Below are 16,311 nucleotides of genomic sequence, written 5' to 3' on the forward strand. Positions count from 1 at the left end.
CCCTCCACGCTAACCGCTAGGCTACCTGCCGCCCCTCCACTCTAACCAGTAGGCTACCTGCCGCCCCTCCACTCTAACCACTAGGCTACCTGCCGCCCCTCCACTCTAACCACTAGGCTACCTGCCGCCCCTCCACTCTAACCACTAGGCTACCTGCCGCCCCTCCACTCTAACCACTAGACTACCTGCCTCCCCCCACTCTAACCACTAGGCTACCTGCCGCCCCTCCACTCTAACCACTAGGCTACCTGCCGCCCCTCCACTCTAACCACTAGGCTACCTGCCTTCCCTCCACTCTAACCGCTAGACTACCTGCCTCCCCTACACTCTAACCACTAGGCTACCTGCCGTCCCTCCACTCTAACCACTAGGCTACCTGCCGCCCCTCCACTCTAACCACTAGGCTACCTGCCGCCCCTCCACTCTAACAACTAGGCTACCTGCCTCCCCTCCACTCTAACCACTAGGCTACCTGCCTCCCCTCCACTCTAACCACTAGACTACCTGCCGCCCCTCCACTCTAACCACTAGGCTACCTGCCTCCCCTCCACTCTAACCACCAGGCTACCTGCCTCCCCTCCACTCTAACCACTAGGCTACCTGCCGCCCCTCCACTCTAACCACTAGGCTACCTGCCTCCCCTCCACTCTAACCACCAGGCTACCTGCCTCCCCTCCACTCTAACCACTAGGCTACCTGCCGCCCCTCCACTCTAACCACTAGGCTACCTGCCTCCCCTCCACTCTAACCACTAGACTACCTGCCGCCCCTCCACTCTAACCACTAGGCTACCTGCCGCCCCTCCACTCTAACCACTAGGCTACCTGCCGCCCCTCCACTCTAAACACTAGGCTACCTGCCTCCCCTCCACTCTAACCGCTAGGCTACCTGCCGCCACTCCACTCTAACCACTAGGCTACCTGCCGCCCCTCCACTCTAACCACTACGCTACCTGCCTCCCCTCCACTCTAACCACTAGGCTACCTGCCGCCCGTCCACTCTAACCGCTAGGCTACCTGCCTCCCCTCCGCTCTAACCGCTAGGCTACCTGCCTCCCCTAGACTCTAACCGCTAGGCTACCTGCCACCCCTCCACTCTAACCGCTAGGCTACCTGCCGCCCCTCCACTCTAACCACTAGGCTACCTGCCGCCCCTCCACTCTAACCACTAGGCTACCTGCCGCCCCTCCACTCTAACAACTAGGCTACCTGCCTCCCCTCCACTCTAACCACTAGGCTACCTGCCTCCCCTCCACTCTAACCACTAGGCTACCTGCCTCCCCTCAACTCTAACCACTAGACTACCTGCCGCCCCTCCACTCTAACCACTAGGCTACCTGCCTCCCCTCCACTCTAACCACCAGGCTACCTGCCTCCCCTCCACTCTAACCACTAGGCTACCTGCCGCCCCTCCACTCTAACCACTAGGCTACCTGCCTCCCCTCCACTCTAACCACTAGACTACCTGCCGCCCTCCACTCTAACCGCTAGGCTACCTGCCGCCCCTCCACTCTAACCGCTAGGCTACCTGCCGCCCCTCCACTCTAACCGCTAGGCTACCTGCCTCCCCTCCGCTCTAACCACTAGGCTACCTGCCTCCCCTAGACTCTAACCGCTAGGCTACCTGCCACCCCTCCACTCTAACCGCTAGGCTACCTGCCACCCCTCCACTCTAACCACTAGGCTACCTGCCGCCCCTCCACTCTAACCACTAGGCTACCTGCCGCCCCTCCACTCTAACCACTAGTCTACCTGCCTCCCCTCCACTCTAACCACTAGGCTACCTGCCTCCCCTCCACTCTAACCACTAGGCTACCTGCCGCCCCTCCACTCTAACCACTAGGCTACCTGCCGCCCCTCCACTCTAAACACTAGGCTACATGCCTCCCCTCCACTCTAACCGCTAGGCTACCTGCCGCCACTCCACTCTAACCACTAGGCTACCTGCCGCCCCTCCACTCTAACCACTACGCTACCTGCCTCCCCTCCACTCTAACCACTAGGCTACCTGCCGCCCCTCCACTCTAACCGCTAGGCTACCTGCCTCCCCTCCGCTCTAACCGCTAGGCTACCTGCCTCCCCTAGACTCTAACCGCTAGGCTACCTGCCACCCCTCCACTCTAACCGCTAGGCTACCTGCCGCCCCTCCACTCTAACCACTAGGCTACCTGCCGCCCCTCCACTCTAACCACTAGGCTACCTGCCGCCCCTCCACTCTAACCACTAGTCTACCTGCCTCCCCTCCACTCTAACCACTAAGCTACCTGCCGCCCCTCCACTCTAAACACTAGGCTACCTGCCTCCCCTCCACTCTAACCGCTAGGCTACCTGCCGCCACTCCACTCTAACCACTAGGCTACCTGCCGCCCCTCCACTCTAACCACTACGCTACCTGCCTCCCCTCCACTCTAACCACTAGGCTACCTGCCGCCCCTCCACTCTAACCACTAGGCTACCTGCCTCCCCTCCACTCTAACCACTAGGCTACCTGCCACCCCTCCACTCTAACCACTAGGCTACCTGCCGCCCCTCCACTCTAACCACTAGGCTACCTGCCTCCCCTCCACTCTAACCACTAGGCTACCTGCCGCCCCTCCACTCTAACCACTAGGCTTCCTGCCGCCCCTCCACTCTAACCACTAGGCTACCTGCCTCCCCTCCACTCTAACCACTAGGCTACCTGCCGCCCCTCCACTCTAACCACTAGGCTACCTGCCTCCCCTCCACTCTAACCACTAGGCTACCTGCCACCCCTCCACTCTAACCACTAGGCTACCTGCCGCCCCTCCACTCTAACCACTAGGCTACCTGCCTCCCCTCCACTCTAACCACTAGGCTACCTGCCGCCCCTCCACTCTAACCACTAGGCTTCCTGCCGCCCCTCCACTCTAACCACTAGGCTACCTGCCTCCCCTCCACTCTAACCACTAGACTACCTGCCGCCCCTCCACTCTAACCACTAGACTACCTGCCGCCCCTCCACTCTAACCGCTAGGCTACCTGCCTCCCCTCCACTCTAACCGCTAGGCTACCTGCCTCCCCTCCACTCTAACCACTAGACTACCTGCCTCTCCTCCACTCTAACCACTAGGCTACCTGCCGCCCCTCCACTCTAACTACTAGGCTACCTGCCTCCCCTCCACTCTAACCGCTAGGCTACCTGCCGCCCCTCCACTCTAACCACATGGCTACCTGCCTCCCCTCCACTCTAACCACTAGGCTACCTGCCGTCCCTCCACTCTAACCACTAGGCTACCTGCCTCCCCTCCACTCTAACCACTAGGCTACCTGCCGCCCCTCCACTCTAACCACTAGGCTACCTGCCTCCCCTCCACTCTAACCACTAGGCTACCTGCCTCCCCTCCACTCTAACCACTAGGCTACCTGCCTCCCCTCCACTCTAACCACTAGGCTACCTGCCTCCCCTCCACTCTAACCACTAGGCTACCTGCCGCCCCTCCCCTCCACTCTAACCACTAGACTACCTGCCGCCCCTCCACTCCACTCTAACCGCTACGCTACCTGCCGTCCCTCCACTCTAACCACTAGGCTACCTGCCTCCCCTCCACTCTAACCACTAGGCTACCTGCCGCCCCTCCACTCTAACCACTAGACTACCTGCCGCCCCTCCCCTCCACTCTCCCCTCCACTCTAACCACTAGGCTACCTGCCGCCCCTCCACTCTAACCACTAGACTACCTGCCTCCCCTCCACTCTAACCGCTAGGCTACCTGCCGCCCCTCCACTCTAACCGCTAGGCTACCTGCCGCCCCTCCACTCTAACCGCTAGGCTACCTGCCACCCCTCCACTCTAACCGCTAGGCTACTTGCCGCCCCTCCACTCTAACCACTAGGCTACCTGCCGCCCCTCCACTCTAACCACTAGGCTACCTGCCGCCCCTCCACTCTAACCACTAGACTACCTGCCTCCCCTCCACTCTAACCACTAGGCTACCTGCCGCCCCTCCACTCTAACCACTAGGCTACCTGCCGCCCCTCCACTCTAACCACTAGGCTACCTGCCCCCCCTGCACTCTAACCACTAGGCTACCTGCCTCCCCTCCACTCTAACCACTAGACTACCTGCCGCCCCTCCCCTCCACTCTAACCACTAGGCTACCTGCCTCCCCTCCACTCTAACCACTAGGCTACCTGCCGCCCCTCCCCTCCACTCTAACCACTAGACTACCTGCCGCCCCTCCCCTCCACTCTCCCCTCCACTCTAACCACTAGGCTACCTGCCTCCCCTCTACTCTAACCGCTAGGCTACCTGCCGCCCCTCCACTCTAACCACTAGGCTACCTGCCTCCCCTCCACTCTAACCGCTAGGCTACCTGCTGCCCCTCCACTCTAACCGCTAGGCTACCTGCCGCCCCTCCACTCTAACCGCTAGGCTACCTGCCGCCCCTCCACTCTAACCGCTAGGCTACCTGCCGCCCCTCCACTCTAACCGCTAGGCTACCTGCCGCCCCTCCACTCTAACCGCTAGACTACCTACCGCCCCTCCACTCTAACCACTAGGCTACCTGCCGCCCCTCCACTCTAACCACTAGGCTACCTGCCTCCCCTCCACTCTAACCACTAGGCTACCTGCCGCCCCTCCCCTCCACTCTAACCTCTAGACTACCTGCCGCCCCTCCCCTCCACTCTAACCGCTAGGCTACTTGCCGCCCCTCCACTCTAACCACTAGGCTACCTGCCGTCCCTCCACTCTAACCGCTAGGCTACCTGCCGCCCCTCCACTCTAACCACTAGGCTACCTGCCGCCCCTCCACTCTAACCACTAGACTACCTGCCGCCCCTCCACTCTAACCGCTAGGCTACCTGCCGTCCCTCCACTCTAACCACTAGGCTACCTGCCTCCCCTCCACTCTAACCGCTAGGCTACCTGCCGCCCCTCCACTCTAACCACTAGGCTACCTGCCTCCCCTCCACTCTAACCACTAGGCTACCTGCCTCCCCTCCACTCTAACCACTAGGCTACCTGCCTCCCCTCAACTCTAACCACTAGGCTACCTGCCTCCCCTCCACTCTAACCACTAGGCTACCTGCCTCCCCTCCACTCTAACCACTAGGCTACCTGCCACCCCTCCCCTCCACTCTAACCACTAGACTACCTGCCGCCCCTCCCCTCCACTCTAACCGCTAGGCTACCTGCCGTCCCTCCACTCTAACCACTAGGCTACCTGCCTCCCCTCCACTCTAACCACTAGGCTACCTGCCGCCCCTCCCCTCCACTCTAACCTCTAGACTACCTGCCGCCCCTCCCCTCCACTCTAACCGCTAGGCTACCTGCCGTCCCTCCACTCTAACCACTAGGCTACCTGCCTCCCCTCCACTCTAACCACTAGGCTACCTGCCGCCCCTCCCCTCCACTCTAACCTCTAGACTACCTGCCGCCCTCCCCTCCACTCTAACCGCTAGGCTACCTGCCGCCCCTCCACTCTAACCACTAGGCTACCTGCCGTCCCTCCACTCTAACCGCTAGGCTACCTGCCGCCCCTCCACTCTAACCACTAGGCTACCTGCCGCCCCTCCACTCTAACCACTAGACTACCTGCCGCCCCTCCACTCTAACCACTAGGCTACCTACCGCCCCTCCGCTCTAACCACTAGGCTACCTGCCCCCCTCCACTCTAACCACTAGACTACCTGCCCCCCTCCACTCTAACCACTAGACTACCTGCCGCCCCTCCACTCTAACCACTAGGCTACCTGCCTCCCTCCACTCTAACCACTAGGCTACCTGCCGCCCCTCCACTCTAACCACTAGGCTACCTGCCTCCCTCCACTCTAACCACTAGACTACCTGCCGCCCCTCCACTCTAACCACTAGGCTACCTGCCATCCCTCCACTCTAACCACTAGGCTACCTGCCATCCCTCCACTCTAACCACTAGGCTACCTGCCTCCCCTCCACTCTAACCACTAGGCTACCTGCCGCCCCTACACTCTAACCACTAGGCTACCTACCGTCCCTTCACTCTAACCGCTAGGCTACCTGCCGCCCCTCCACTCTAACCGCTAGGCTACCTGCCTGGCGCCTGAGACGGCGTTTTCAACCATCATCAACAAAACACTAAATGATGGGAAATTCTCCTGGAAGACTGGTGTCTCATCCCTCCAATAGAGTTCCAGACACTTATAGAATCTCGGCCAAGCTGCATTGAAGCTGTTCTGGCTCGTAGTGGCCCCGACGCCCTGTTAAGACACTTTATGTTAGGGGGGGGGGGGGGGTTTCCTTTATTTTGGCAGTTACATGTAACTACAAGCAGTACATTCCACTAAAGTAGGTAGTAACTGGCAACAGTGAAGCAGGTTGGTTCCCATGGTCACAGCAATATAGTATGTTTGTACTAAATGTTTTGTTTCCCCTCTCTACTACCTCTCATTTTACAGCAAGACGTTGAGAAGTTTACAGACATCGAAAAACTCTACCTCTACTTGAAGTTGCCTTCTGGTCCCAGCAATGATAAAAGGTACCTTCTTGTTTCTCCTTTTTCTGTCATTTATTAACAATAATAAATATATATATATATATATATATATATATATATATATATATATATATATATATATATATATATATATAAATGTCATGTAGCAGATGCTTTTATCCCAAAGAGACTAAATGTTTTGCACAGTCCAGGCATCGCAAGGGCCTTGCTCTACCAACTGAGCCATACCGGACCATTTAGCTGTATCTCATTGCACTTTGTAGCCTATATTTTATAATATACCTACATATATATGCATATATATATATATACTTTCAGAAAGTATTCACTCCCCTTTGCCTTTTTACAAATGCTGTTGTTTTACAAAGTGAGATTCAAATTGATTTCATTGCCATATTTTGTTAACGAGCTACACAAAATACTCTGTAACGTCAAAGTGGCAGAACATTTCTAACATTTGTAAAAAAATATATATATATTTTTTTTTAAACATGAATAATAAAACACTAATATATCTTGAGCAAATAAGTATTCAACCTCCGGAGTCAATACATGTTAGAATCACCTTTGGCAGTGATTACAGCTGCAAGTCTTTCTGGGTAAGAGCTTTCCACTCCTGGATGATGCAACATTTGCCAATTATTCTTTTGAAAATTCTTCAAGCTCTGTCAAATTGTTTTTTGATCATTGCTAGACAAGTCTTGTCATATATTTTCAAGCAGATTTAAGTCAAAACTGTAACTCGGCCACTCAGGAACATTCACTGTCTTCTTGGTAAGCAACTCCAGTGTAGATTTGGCCTTGTGTTTCAGGTTATTGTTCTGCTGAAAGGTGAATTCATCTCCCAGTGTCTGTTGGAAAGCAGAGTAAACCAGGGTTTCCTATAGGATTTTGCCTGTGCTTAGCTCCATTCTGTTTCTTTTTTTATCCTGAAAAACTCCCCAGTCCTTAACAATTACAAGCATACCCATAACATGATGCAGCCACCACTATGGTTGAAAATATGGAGAGTGGTACTCAGTAATGTGTTGTACTGGATTTACCCCAAACATAACACTTTGTATTCAAGACAAAAAGTAAATTGCTTTGCCACATTCTTTGCAGTATTACTTTAGTGCCTCGTTGCAAACAGGATGCACGTTTTGGAATATTTATATTTTGTACAGGCTTCCTTATTTTCACTCTGTCAATTAGGTTGGTATTGTGGAGGAACTACAATGTTGTTGATCCATCCTCAGTTTTCTTCTATCACAGAAAGTCCCCCATTGGTCTCAATGGTGAAATCCCTGAGCAGTTTCCTTCCTCTCCGGCAACTGAGTTAGGAAGGACGCCTGTTTCTTTGTAGTGACTGGGTGTATTGATACACCATCCAAAGTGTAATTCATAACTTCGCCATGCTCAAAGAGATATTCAATATACGTTTTTTGTTGTTGTTGACCCATCTACCAATAGGTGGCCTTCTTTGCGAGGCATTGGAAAATCTCCTTAGTCTTTGTGGTTTAATCTGTGTTTTAAAATTCACTGAGGGACCTTACAGATAATTGTATGTGTGGGGTGTCATGTTAAACATTAGTATTGCACACAGAGTGACAGTCCATGCAACTTATTATGTGACTTTTGTTAAGCAAATGTTTTACTCCAGAACCTTTTTAGGCCATAAGAAATGGGTTGAATACTTATTGACTCAAGACATTCCAGCTTTTTATTTTTAATTCATTTGTAAAAAAAAAAACAATTAAAAAAAAATAATAAACATAATTCCACGTTGACATTATTGTGTAGACCAGTGACAAAATAAATCAAAATGTAATCCATTTTAAATTCAGGCTGTAACACAACAAAATGTGGAAAAAGTACTTTCTGAAGGCAGTGTATTCTCTCATTGCACTTTGTATCCTATATTTCTGGTTGTGGAGCACGAAGTTACCAATTGTTATGGCCATTTTATTTTTGGGGGTTTCCTGCTATGTTTTTACCCAGCTGTTTTTTGATCACAAACAGGTAGAGCTCTGCTACCCGAGCCGAGCCCGACGGGCCACGACATTATACATCCGGTTAGGGTCGGATAGGGCCTATTTTGTTCATCAATAACTAGGGTACCGGCAGGGCTCGTTTAAAACTAAATTGATCAGTAACAGTTTGAAGCTGAGCCATTCGCTCGTCCTCTGCTGCTGCAGTACAGTCATATCTGACTGAGATTCATTAACATGGTGTCAGAAACGCTTCAACCTTCGTCAAATACAAGACAGAAGAGATTCTTTTTGTCAGAGTTTAGACTAATGAAAATTAGTTAACTGCTTTCTGGTGTCTCTTCATTGAGCAGAGCAGAGCCCAAGCGGAGCTGTTGCTATGGTTACTCACAGACTCCCAATCAACCACAACGAACTTCAGCTGTGCCTGATTGGGAGCCACACACGGCCCAAAACAAAGCAATACAAAAACATAGAAAAAGAACATAGAACGCCCACCCAATGTAACACCCTGGCCTAACCAAAATAAAGAACAAAAAACCCCTCTCTGTGGCCAGGGCGTTACAAGTAGGGCCTGAACTTCACAGGCATGGGTAGGCGGGGGGCTTTAAATGAATGCCGTGCAGGGCTCTACAAGCAGGATGCATTCATTCGACTAATATTTCAGCGCATTTGAAAAAAATAAACTGTCTCTACAATTCCTTTGCATCAATATTCAACACTGCAGTCTCTGTATTGTGATTTTTTATGCTTATGGCTGCTCATATAGTGTTTATTTGTACGATTATGAAGCGATACTAGTATAATGATTGATTTGCTTTCATATCCAGCTTTCTGTGTATTTAATTTGTTTCGCCATCTTTTATCTATTTGTCCATTACCTCAACTCTTCAACACTGCAACATCACTAGGACTGAGAACCAGAGAGCCTCCACTCCTGGACTATGGTACTTACTACATTACACACACACACACACACAGACACACACACACACACACACACAGACACACACACATACACACACACACACACAGACACAGACACACACACATATACACACACACACACACACACACACACACACACACACACACACACACACACACGCTATTCCCTGAAAGAAATCCAAACAAAACCGGAGACCGTTTTTCTTTACACACTTCCTCGTCTTTTCAAGATCAAAACGCATCACAAGAACGTATAAGATTCGAGGTTGTTTCACCACTAACCTGTTTTGTGTCGCCGTAACTTTAACCGTTTCAGTGACCAGAGTGGCATGTCGTCCAGTCGAACACAGCAGATGTACGCTTTCAACTGGATCCGGAATCACCTAGAGGAGCATCCTGAGACATCACTGCCAAAGCAAGAGGTGTACGACGAATACAAGTGAGTGTGACCTGTAAATAGGGGGTTTGCAAAAGGTTTTCCAGAAATCCTGGTTAGAAGATTCCAGGAATCAAAAGGGAATAAAGAAGAAATCTTAAATCCTCTAACCGGGATTTCTGGAAAACTTGGGTAATTTTTGAGGGAAAGTACTGGAATTTTGTAACCTTACCTGGGTTCTCAGTACAGAATCTCCATCGAAAGTGCTTCCTAGACTAGGTTTAAACTGTGTCTGGGACAGCGGCCCTTGAGTGTATTAGTAGTGGTTTGTCCCGTTGAAGAAATGGATTGATGAATGTGCCTTGTGTCAAAATTGTCGATAAGAAAAATCATCCAATTTCTAATTAAAAAGTTTGACGTTTATTTGCCATGTTTACATTTATTATATTTGTTTTATCTTATATTCTCGACTAGAGAATCATCTAACTTTAGTGTGTTTCTTTCTGTCAATCAAATGTATTTTATAAAGCCCCTTTTCACATCAGCAGTTACCCAGCCTAAAACCCCAGAGAGTAAGCAATGCAGGGGCAGAAGCACAGCGGTTAGGAACGACTCAACATGGACAGATTGTATTGGTTTTAGTACAAGTCATGTCTATCATTGTCACGGGCGTCGTAGGGATTGGACCAAAACGCAGCGGGAACGTGTAAACTCATCTTCTTATTTTATTAAAGAAGGAAAACGTAATACAAAAACAACAAACGACACTAAACAGTCCCGTCAGGTGCACGAACACAAAACAGGAAACAACTACCTACAAAACCCATAGAAAAACACCCCTACTAAATAGGACCTTCAATTAGAGACAACGAGGAACAGCTGCCTCCAATTTGAAGGTCAAAACAATAAACTAGACATAGAAATAGAAAAACTAGAAAATAGAACATAGAAATTACAAAACATAGAACACAACACAAAAACCCCGACAACACAAAACAAACACACCCTCTGCCACGTCCTGACCAAACTACAATAACAAATAACCCCTTATACTGGTCAGGACGTGACAATCATATTGTATTAATACAAGTCATGTCTATCATATTGTATTAATACAAGTCACGTCTGTCATATTGTATTAATACATGTCATTTCTATCATATTGTATTAATACAAGTCATTTCTATCATATTGTATTAATACAAGTCATGTCTATCATATTGTATTAATACAAGTCATTTCTATCATATTGTATTAATACAAGTAATTTCTATCATATTGTATTAATACAAGTCATGTCTATCATATTGTATTAATACAAGTCATTTCTATCATATTGTATTAATACAAGTCATGTCTATCATATTGTATTAATACAAGTCATTTCTATCATATTGTATTAATACAAGTCATGTCTATCATATTGTATTAATACAAGTCATTTCTGTCATATTGTATTAATACAAGTCATGTCTATCATATTGTATTAATACAAGTCGTTTCTGTCATATTGTATTAATACGAGTCACGTCTGTCATATTGTATTAATACGAGTCATGTCTGTCATATTGTGAATGTGTTCCAGGAGCTACTGTGACAGTCTTGCCTACCACCCACTGAGTGCTGCAGACTTTGGAAAGATCATGAAGCATGTCTTTCCCAACATGAAGGCTCGCCGCCTGGGCATGAGAGGCAAATCTAAATACTGTTATAGTGGACTGAGGAAGAAAGCTTTTGTTCACATGCCTTCCCTGCCCAACCTGGACTTACAAAAATCAGGCGACGGGGTAAGTTTACATGATGGCTTTTTTAGCCAGGAAGTGGCCATAATCATTTCAGAGCAAGTACATATAGATTTTAGGGTTGGGGTGAGTTCCATTTCATCAGGGTTGGGGTCAGTTCCATTTCATCAGGGTTGGGGTCAGTTCCATTTCATCAGGGTTGGGGTGAGTTCCATTTCATCAGGGTTGGCGGTGAGTTCCATTTCATCAGGGTTGGGGTGAGTTCCATTTCATCAGGGTTGGGGTGAGTTCCATTTCATCAGGGTTGGGGTCAGTTCCATTTCATCAGGGTTGGGGTCAGTTCCATTTCATCAGGGTTGGGGTCAGTTCCATTTCATCAGGGTTGGGGTCAGTTCCATTTCATCAGGGTTGGGGTCAGTTCCATTTCATCAGGGTTGGGGTCAGTTCCATTTCATCAGGGTTGAGGTCAGTTCCATTTCATCAGGGTTGGGGTCAGTTCCATTTCATCAGGGTTGGGGTCAGTTCCATTTCATCAGGGTTGGGGTCAGTTCCATTTCATCAGGGTTGGGGTCAGTTCCATTTCATCAGGGTTGGGGTCAGTTCCATTTCATCAGGGTTGGGGTCAGTTCCATTTCATCAGGGTTGGGGTCAGTTCCATTTTAACTCAGGAAGTAAACTGATAATCCAATTCCAAATCTCATTGAGAAGCAAGTTTAGGAAAATTTGAATTTCAGTTTAGATCTAAATTTAAATGGAATTGACCTCATTCCTAGTAAATCCACCCAAACTCCAGACAGGATATCATATCTGAATGACCTCTTCCCTAAACTCCAGACAGGATATCATATCTGAATGACCTCTTCCCTAAACTCCAGACAGGATATCATATCTCAATGACCTCTTCCCCAAACTCCAGACAGGAGATCATATCTGAACTCTTCCCCTACTTTACCCTCTTCTCTCCAGTGTGAGCCGATGGAGCCGTCGTCGGGCCAGTCTCCCAGTGCAGAGGATGAGATGCGCTCAGCAGCCTGTGGCTTGGTGTGTGAGTGGGCTCAGAAGGTCCTCAGCAGACAATTTGATGCCGTGGAGGATCTGGCTCGCTTCCTGCTCAACAGTCATTACATAGGAACCAAGTCTATGGCTGCCCTCACCGTCATGACTGGGGCTCCCACAGGTAGGCCTGACTAATGGGGATGGTGGTATGGAAGCTACAGGTAGGCCTGACTAATGGGGATGGTGGTATGGAAGCTACAGGTAGGCCTGACTAATAGGGATGGTGGTATGGAAGCTACAGGTAGGCCTGACTAATGGGGATGGTGGTATGGAAGCTACAGGTAGGCCTGACTAATGGGGATGGTGGTATGGAAGCTACAGGTAGGCCTGACTAATGGGGATGGTGGTATGGAAGCTACAGGTAGGCCTGACTAATGGGGATGGTGGTATGGAAGCTACAGGTAGGCCTGACTAATGGGGATGGTGGTATGGAAGCTACAGGTAGGCCTGACTAATGGTGATGGTGGTATGGAAGCTACAGGTAGGCCTGACTAATGGGGATGGTGGTATGGAAGCTACAGGTAGGCCTGACTAATAGGGATGGTGGTATGGAAGCTACAGGTAGGCCTGACTAATGGGGATGGTGGTATGGAAGCTACAGGTAGGCCTGACTAATGGGGATGGTGGTATGGAAGCTACAGGTAGGCCTGACTAATGGGGATGGTGGTATGGAAGCTACAGGTAGGCCTGACTAATGGGGATGGTGGTATGGAAGCTACAGGTAGGCCTGACTAATGGGGATGGTGGTATGGAAGCTACAGGTAGGCCTGACTAATGGGGATGGTGGTATGGAAGCTACAGGTAGGCCTGACTAATAGGGATGGTGGTATGGAAGCTACAGGTAGGCCTGACTAATGGGGATGGTGGTATGGAAGCTACAGGTAGGCCTGACTAATAGGGATGGTGGTATGGAAGCTACAGGTAGGCATGGCTAATGGGGATGGTGGTATGGAAGCTACAGGTAGGCCTGACTAATGGGGATGGTGGTATGGAAGCTACAGGTAGGCCTGACTAATAGGGATGGTGGTATGGAAGCTACAGGTAGGCCTGACTAATGGGGATGGTGGTATGGAAGCTACAGGTAGGCCTGACTAATGGGGATGGTGGTATGGAAGCTACAGGTAGGCCTGACTAATAGGGATGGTGGTATGGAAGCTACAGGTAGGCCTGACTAATGGGGATGGTGGTATGGAAGCTACAGGTAGGCCTGACTAATGGGGATGGTGGTATGGAAGCTACAGGTAGGCCTGACTAATGGGGATGGTGGTATGGAAGCTACAGGTAGGCCTGACTAATGGGGATGGTGGTATGGAAGCTACAGGTAGGCCTGACTAATGGTGATGGTGGTATGGAAGCTACAGGTAGGCCTGACTAATGGGGATGGTGGTATGGAAGCTACAGGTAGGCATGGCTAATGGGGATGGTGGTATGGAAGCTACAGGTAGGCCTGACTAATGGGGATGGTGGTATGGAAGCTACAGGTAGGCCTGACTAATAGGGATGGTGGTAGAGACGGTATTGGCCGGTGTTGATGGCCACAATCAACAGGGGGCTCAACAGTCAATAGTCACTCATCGGTCACTACATTGGGACCGAGTCCATGGCAACGCTAAGCGGGCACCCACAGGTAACAGGGATCGGTTTAGGGCTGTTGATGGGAGTCTTGGGAGTCTTGCTCATGTATCAAGCTGTAGTTGGTTCAACGACTTTTAAAACCATTTCTCAGGCGTGTTGACAAATCTCTTTTCTCATCTGTATGTCTCACCAGGTCTGAAGACTCCCACGCCAACCTCTGCATTCGTGCCCACGTCCGAGGCCTCGTCCTTCCAGCCGCAGGTGAAGACGCTGGCCTCTCCCTCAGTGGACGCCAAGCAGCAGCTCCAGAGGAAGATCCATAAGAAACAGCAGGAGCAGAAGCTCCAATCCCCCCTGCCTGGAGAGGCCCAGGGACAGGGACAGAACCAGGCCAGGAGGACCGAGGCCAGCACCCCAGGGCCAGCTATCCCCTGTGGAAGTCCTGCTCTGCTTTCACCACAACCTACCATTGGTATTGTGGTGGCAGCCGTCCCCAGCCCCATCACGGTACGATGGGATAACATATGTATGCACAGATACACACACACACACAGATCAGACAAGATTGATAATGGTTTTAGATGACTTGCTCAGTATTAAAAGGAAAGATAAGGCAACAATTTATTGAATGTCAAGAATGGCTCTGCGATGGATAGCTCCTGAACAATTCTGCTATTTGGTGTGTTTTTTCATACTGACCGTAACCTTTTCTTTTGTACATAATGTTTAACGACATCGTTTCCTAAATCAGAACAACGATCACTAACACCGATTTGGATGAAGATTTCTACTTCAAGGAGTCGGCGGAGCAGGAAATACTGCTCACCCCGGGACAAGCCCTAATCCCAGAGACTAGACCGGGCCCTAATCCCAGAGACTAGACCGGGCCCTAATCCCAAAGACTAGACCGGGCCCTAATCCCAGAGACTAGACCGGGCCCTAATCCCAAAGACTAGACCAGGCACTAATCCCAGAGACTAGACCAGGCCCTAATCCCAGAGACTAGACCGGGCCCTAATCCCAGAGACTAGACCGGGCCCTAATCCCAAAGACTAGACCGGGCCCTAATCCCAGAGACTAGACCGGGCCCTAATCCCAGAGACTAGACCAGGCCCTAATCCCAGAGACTAGACCGGGCCCTAATCCCAGAGACTAGACCAGGCCCTAATCCCAGAGACTAGACCGGGCCCTAATCCCAGAGACTAGACCGGGCCCTAATCCCAGAGACTAGACCGGGCCCTAATCCCAGAGACTAGACCGGGCCCTAATCCCAGAGACTAGACCGGGCCCTAATCCCAGAGACTAGACCGGGCCCTAATCCCAGAGACTAGACCGGGCCCTAATCACAGAGACTAGACCGGGCCCTAATCCCAGAGACTAGACCGGGCCCTAATCCCAGAGACTCGGAAGAGAAAAGGCGGCGTCAGAGAGGCCAACGTGTGCGAGTACCCTGATGAAGCTACGTCAGTGAAGAAATAATCCGCCTCTACCCTCCTTTCTATTGGCGAACGTACAATCACTGGAGAATAAACTGGACAAGCTCCGTTTGAGACTATCCTATCAACGGAACCTGAAAAACTGTAATATGTTTCTCAGAGTCGTAGCTGAACAAGGACATGGATAATATACATCTAGCTGGTTTTTCTATGCATCGTCAAGACCTTACGGCAGCTTCGGGAGCTGCCCAGTGACGCGAGCCACTTGTCAATTAGGATATTCTAACAATATTTTTTTTTACTTTGTCAGAATGACATTGAATAGAGGAGATTGTAGCTTTCCAACGGTGTCAGAATTATTTCTCAACACTCAATTCTGAGCGCTTGAGAGACGATTGTACAACCGGAGTACACAGCATTGGTTTCATTAACTGCCCGCCCGTATCAAATTTGTGTCGGCCATTTGCCGTTCTACACGTGTGCCGTTGGAAAGTTATTTTAGGACATGGGACATGACAACATAGCTAAATAGTTAACCAGCCCAACTACACTATGTTTTGAATTGGTTCTGTAGTTAGTCTGTTGTATATATCATTGTTTTACAATGTGTGTCTCTCTCTCTCTGTCTCTCTTTCCTCTGGCAACGGCCCACTAGCACACGCAGGTGATGCACACAGCATGACTTTTACAGGATTTTCATTGCTGACCTAAAATGAGTTATAACTGGGTAAATTACTCACTAACTAACAAT

The 16,311-nt window shown here is 50.0% G+C and overlaps 1 protein-coding gene across 1 annotated transcript in view; it reads left to right on the forward strand.

Annotated features, from left to right (window-relative positions):
- The window catches only part of LOC106561777 (DNA-binding protein RFX7-like), a 50,701-nt gene that overhangs the window by 20,517 nt on the left and 13,873 nt on the right, over window positions 1-16,311 (forward strand). Inside the window, 6 exon segments of the mRNA XM_045688767.1 lie at window positions 6,399-6,478; window positions 9,339-9,374; window positions 9,692-9,814; window positions 11,337-11,538; window positions 12,460-12,670; window positions 14,318-14,631. Coding sequence (XP_045544723.1) covers window positions 6,399-6,478; window positions 9,339-9,374; window positions 9,692-9,814; window positions 11,337-11,538; window positions 12,460-12,670; window positions 14,318-14,631 — 966 coding nt within the window.

The sequence above is a fragment of the Salmo salar genome, chromosome ssa10 (assembly GCF_905237065.1).
Source record: "Salmo salar chromosome ssa10, Ssal_v3.1, whole genome shotgun sequence".
In the NCBI taxonomy this organism is placed as follows: Eukaryota; Metazoa; Chordata; class Actinopteri; order Salmoniformes; family Salmonidae; genus Salmo; species Salmo salar.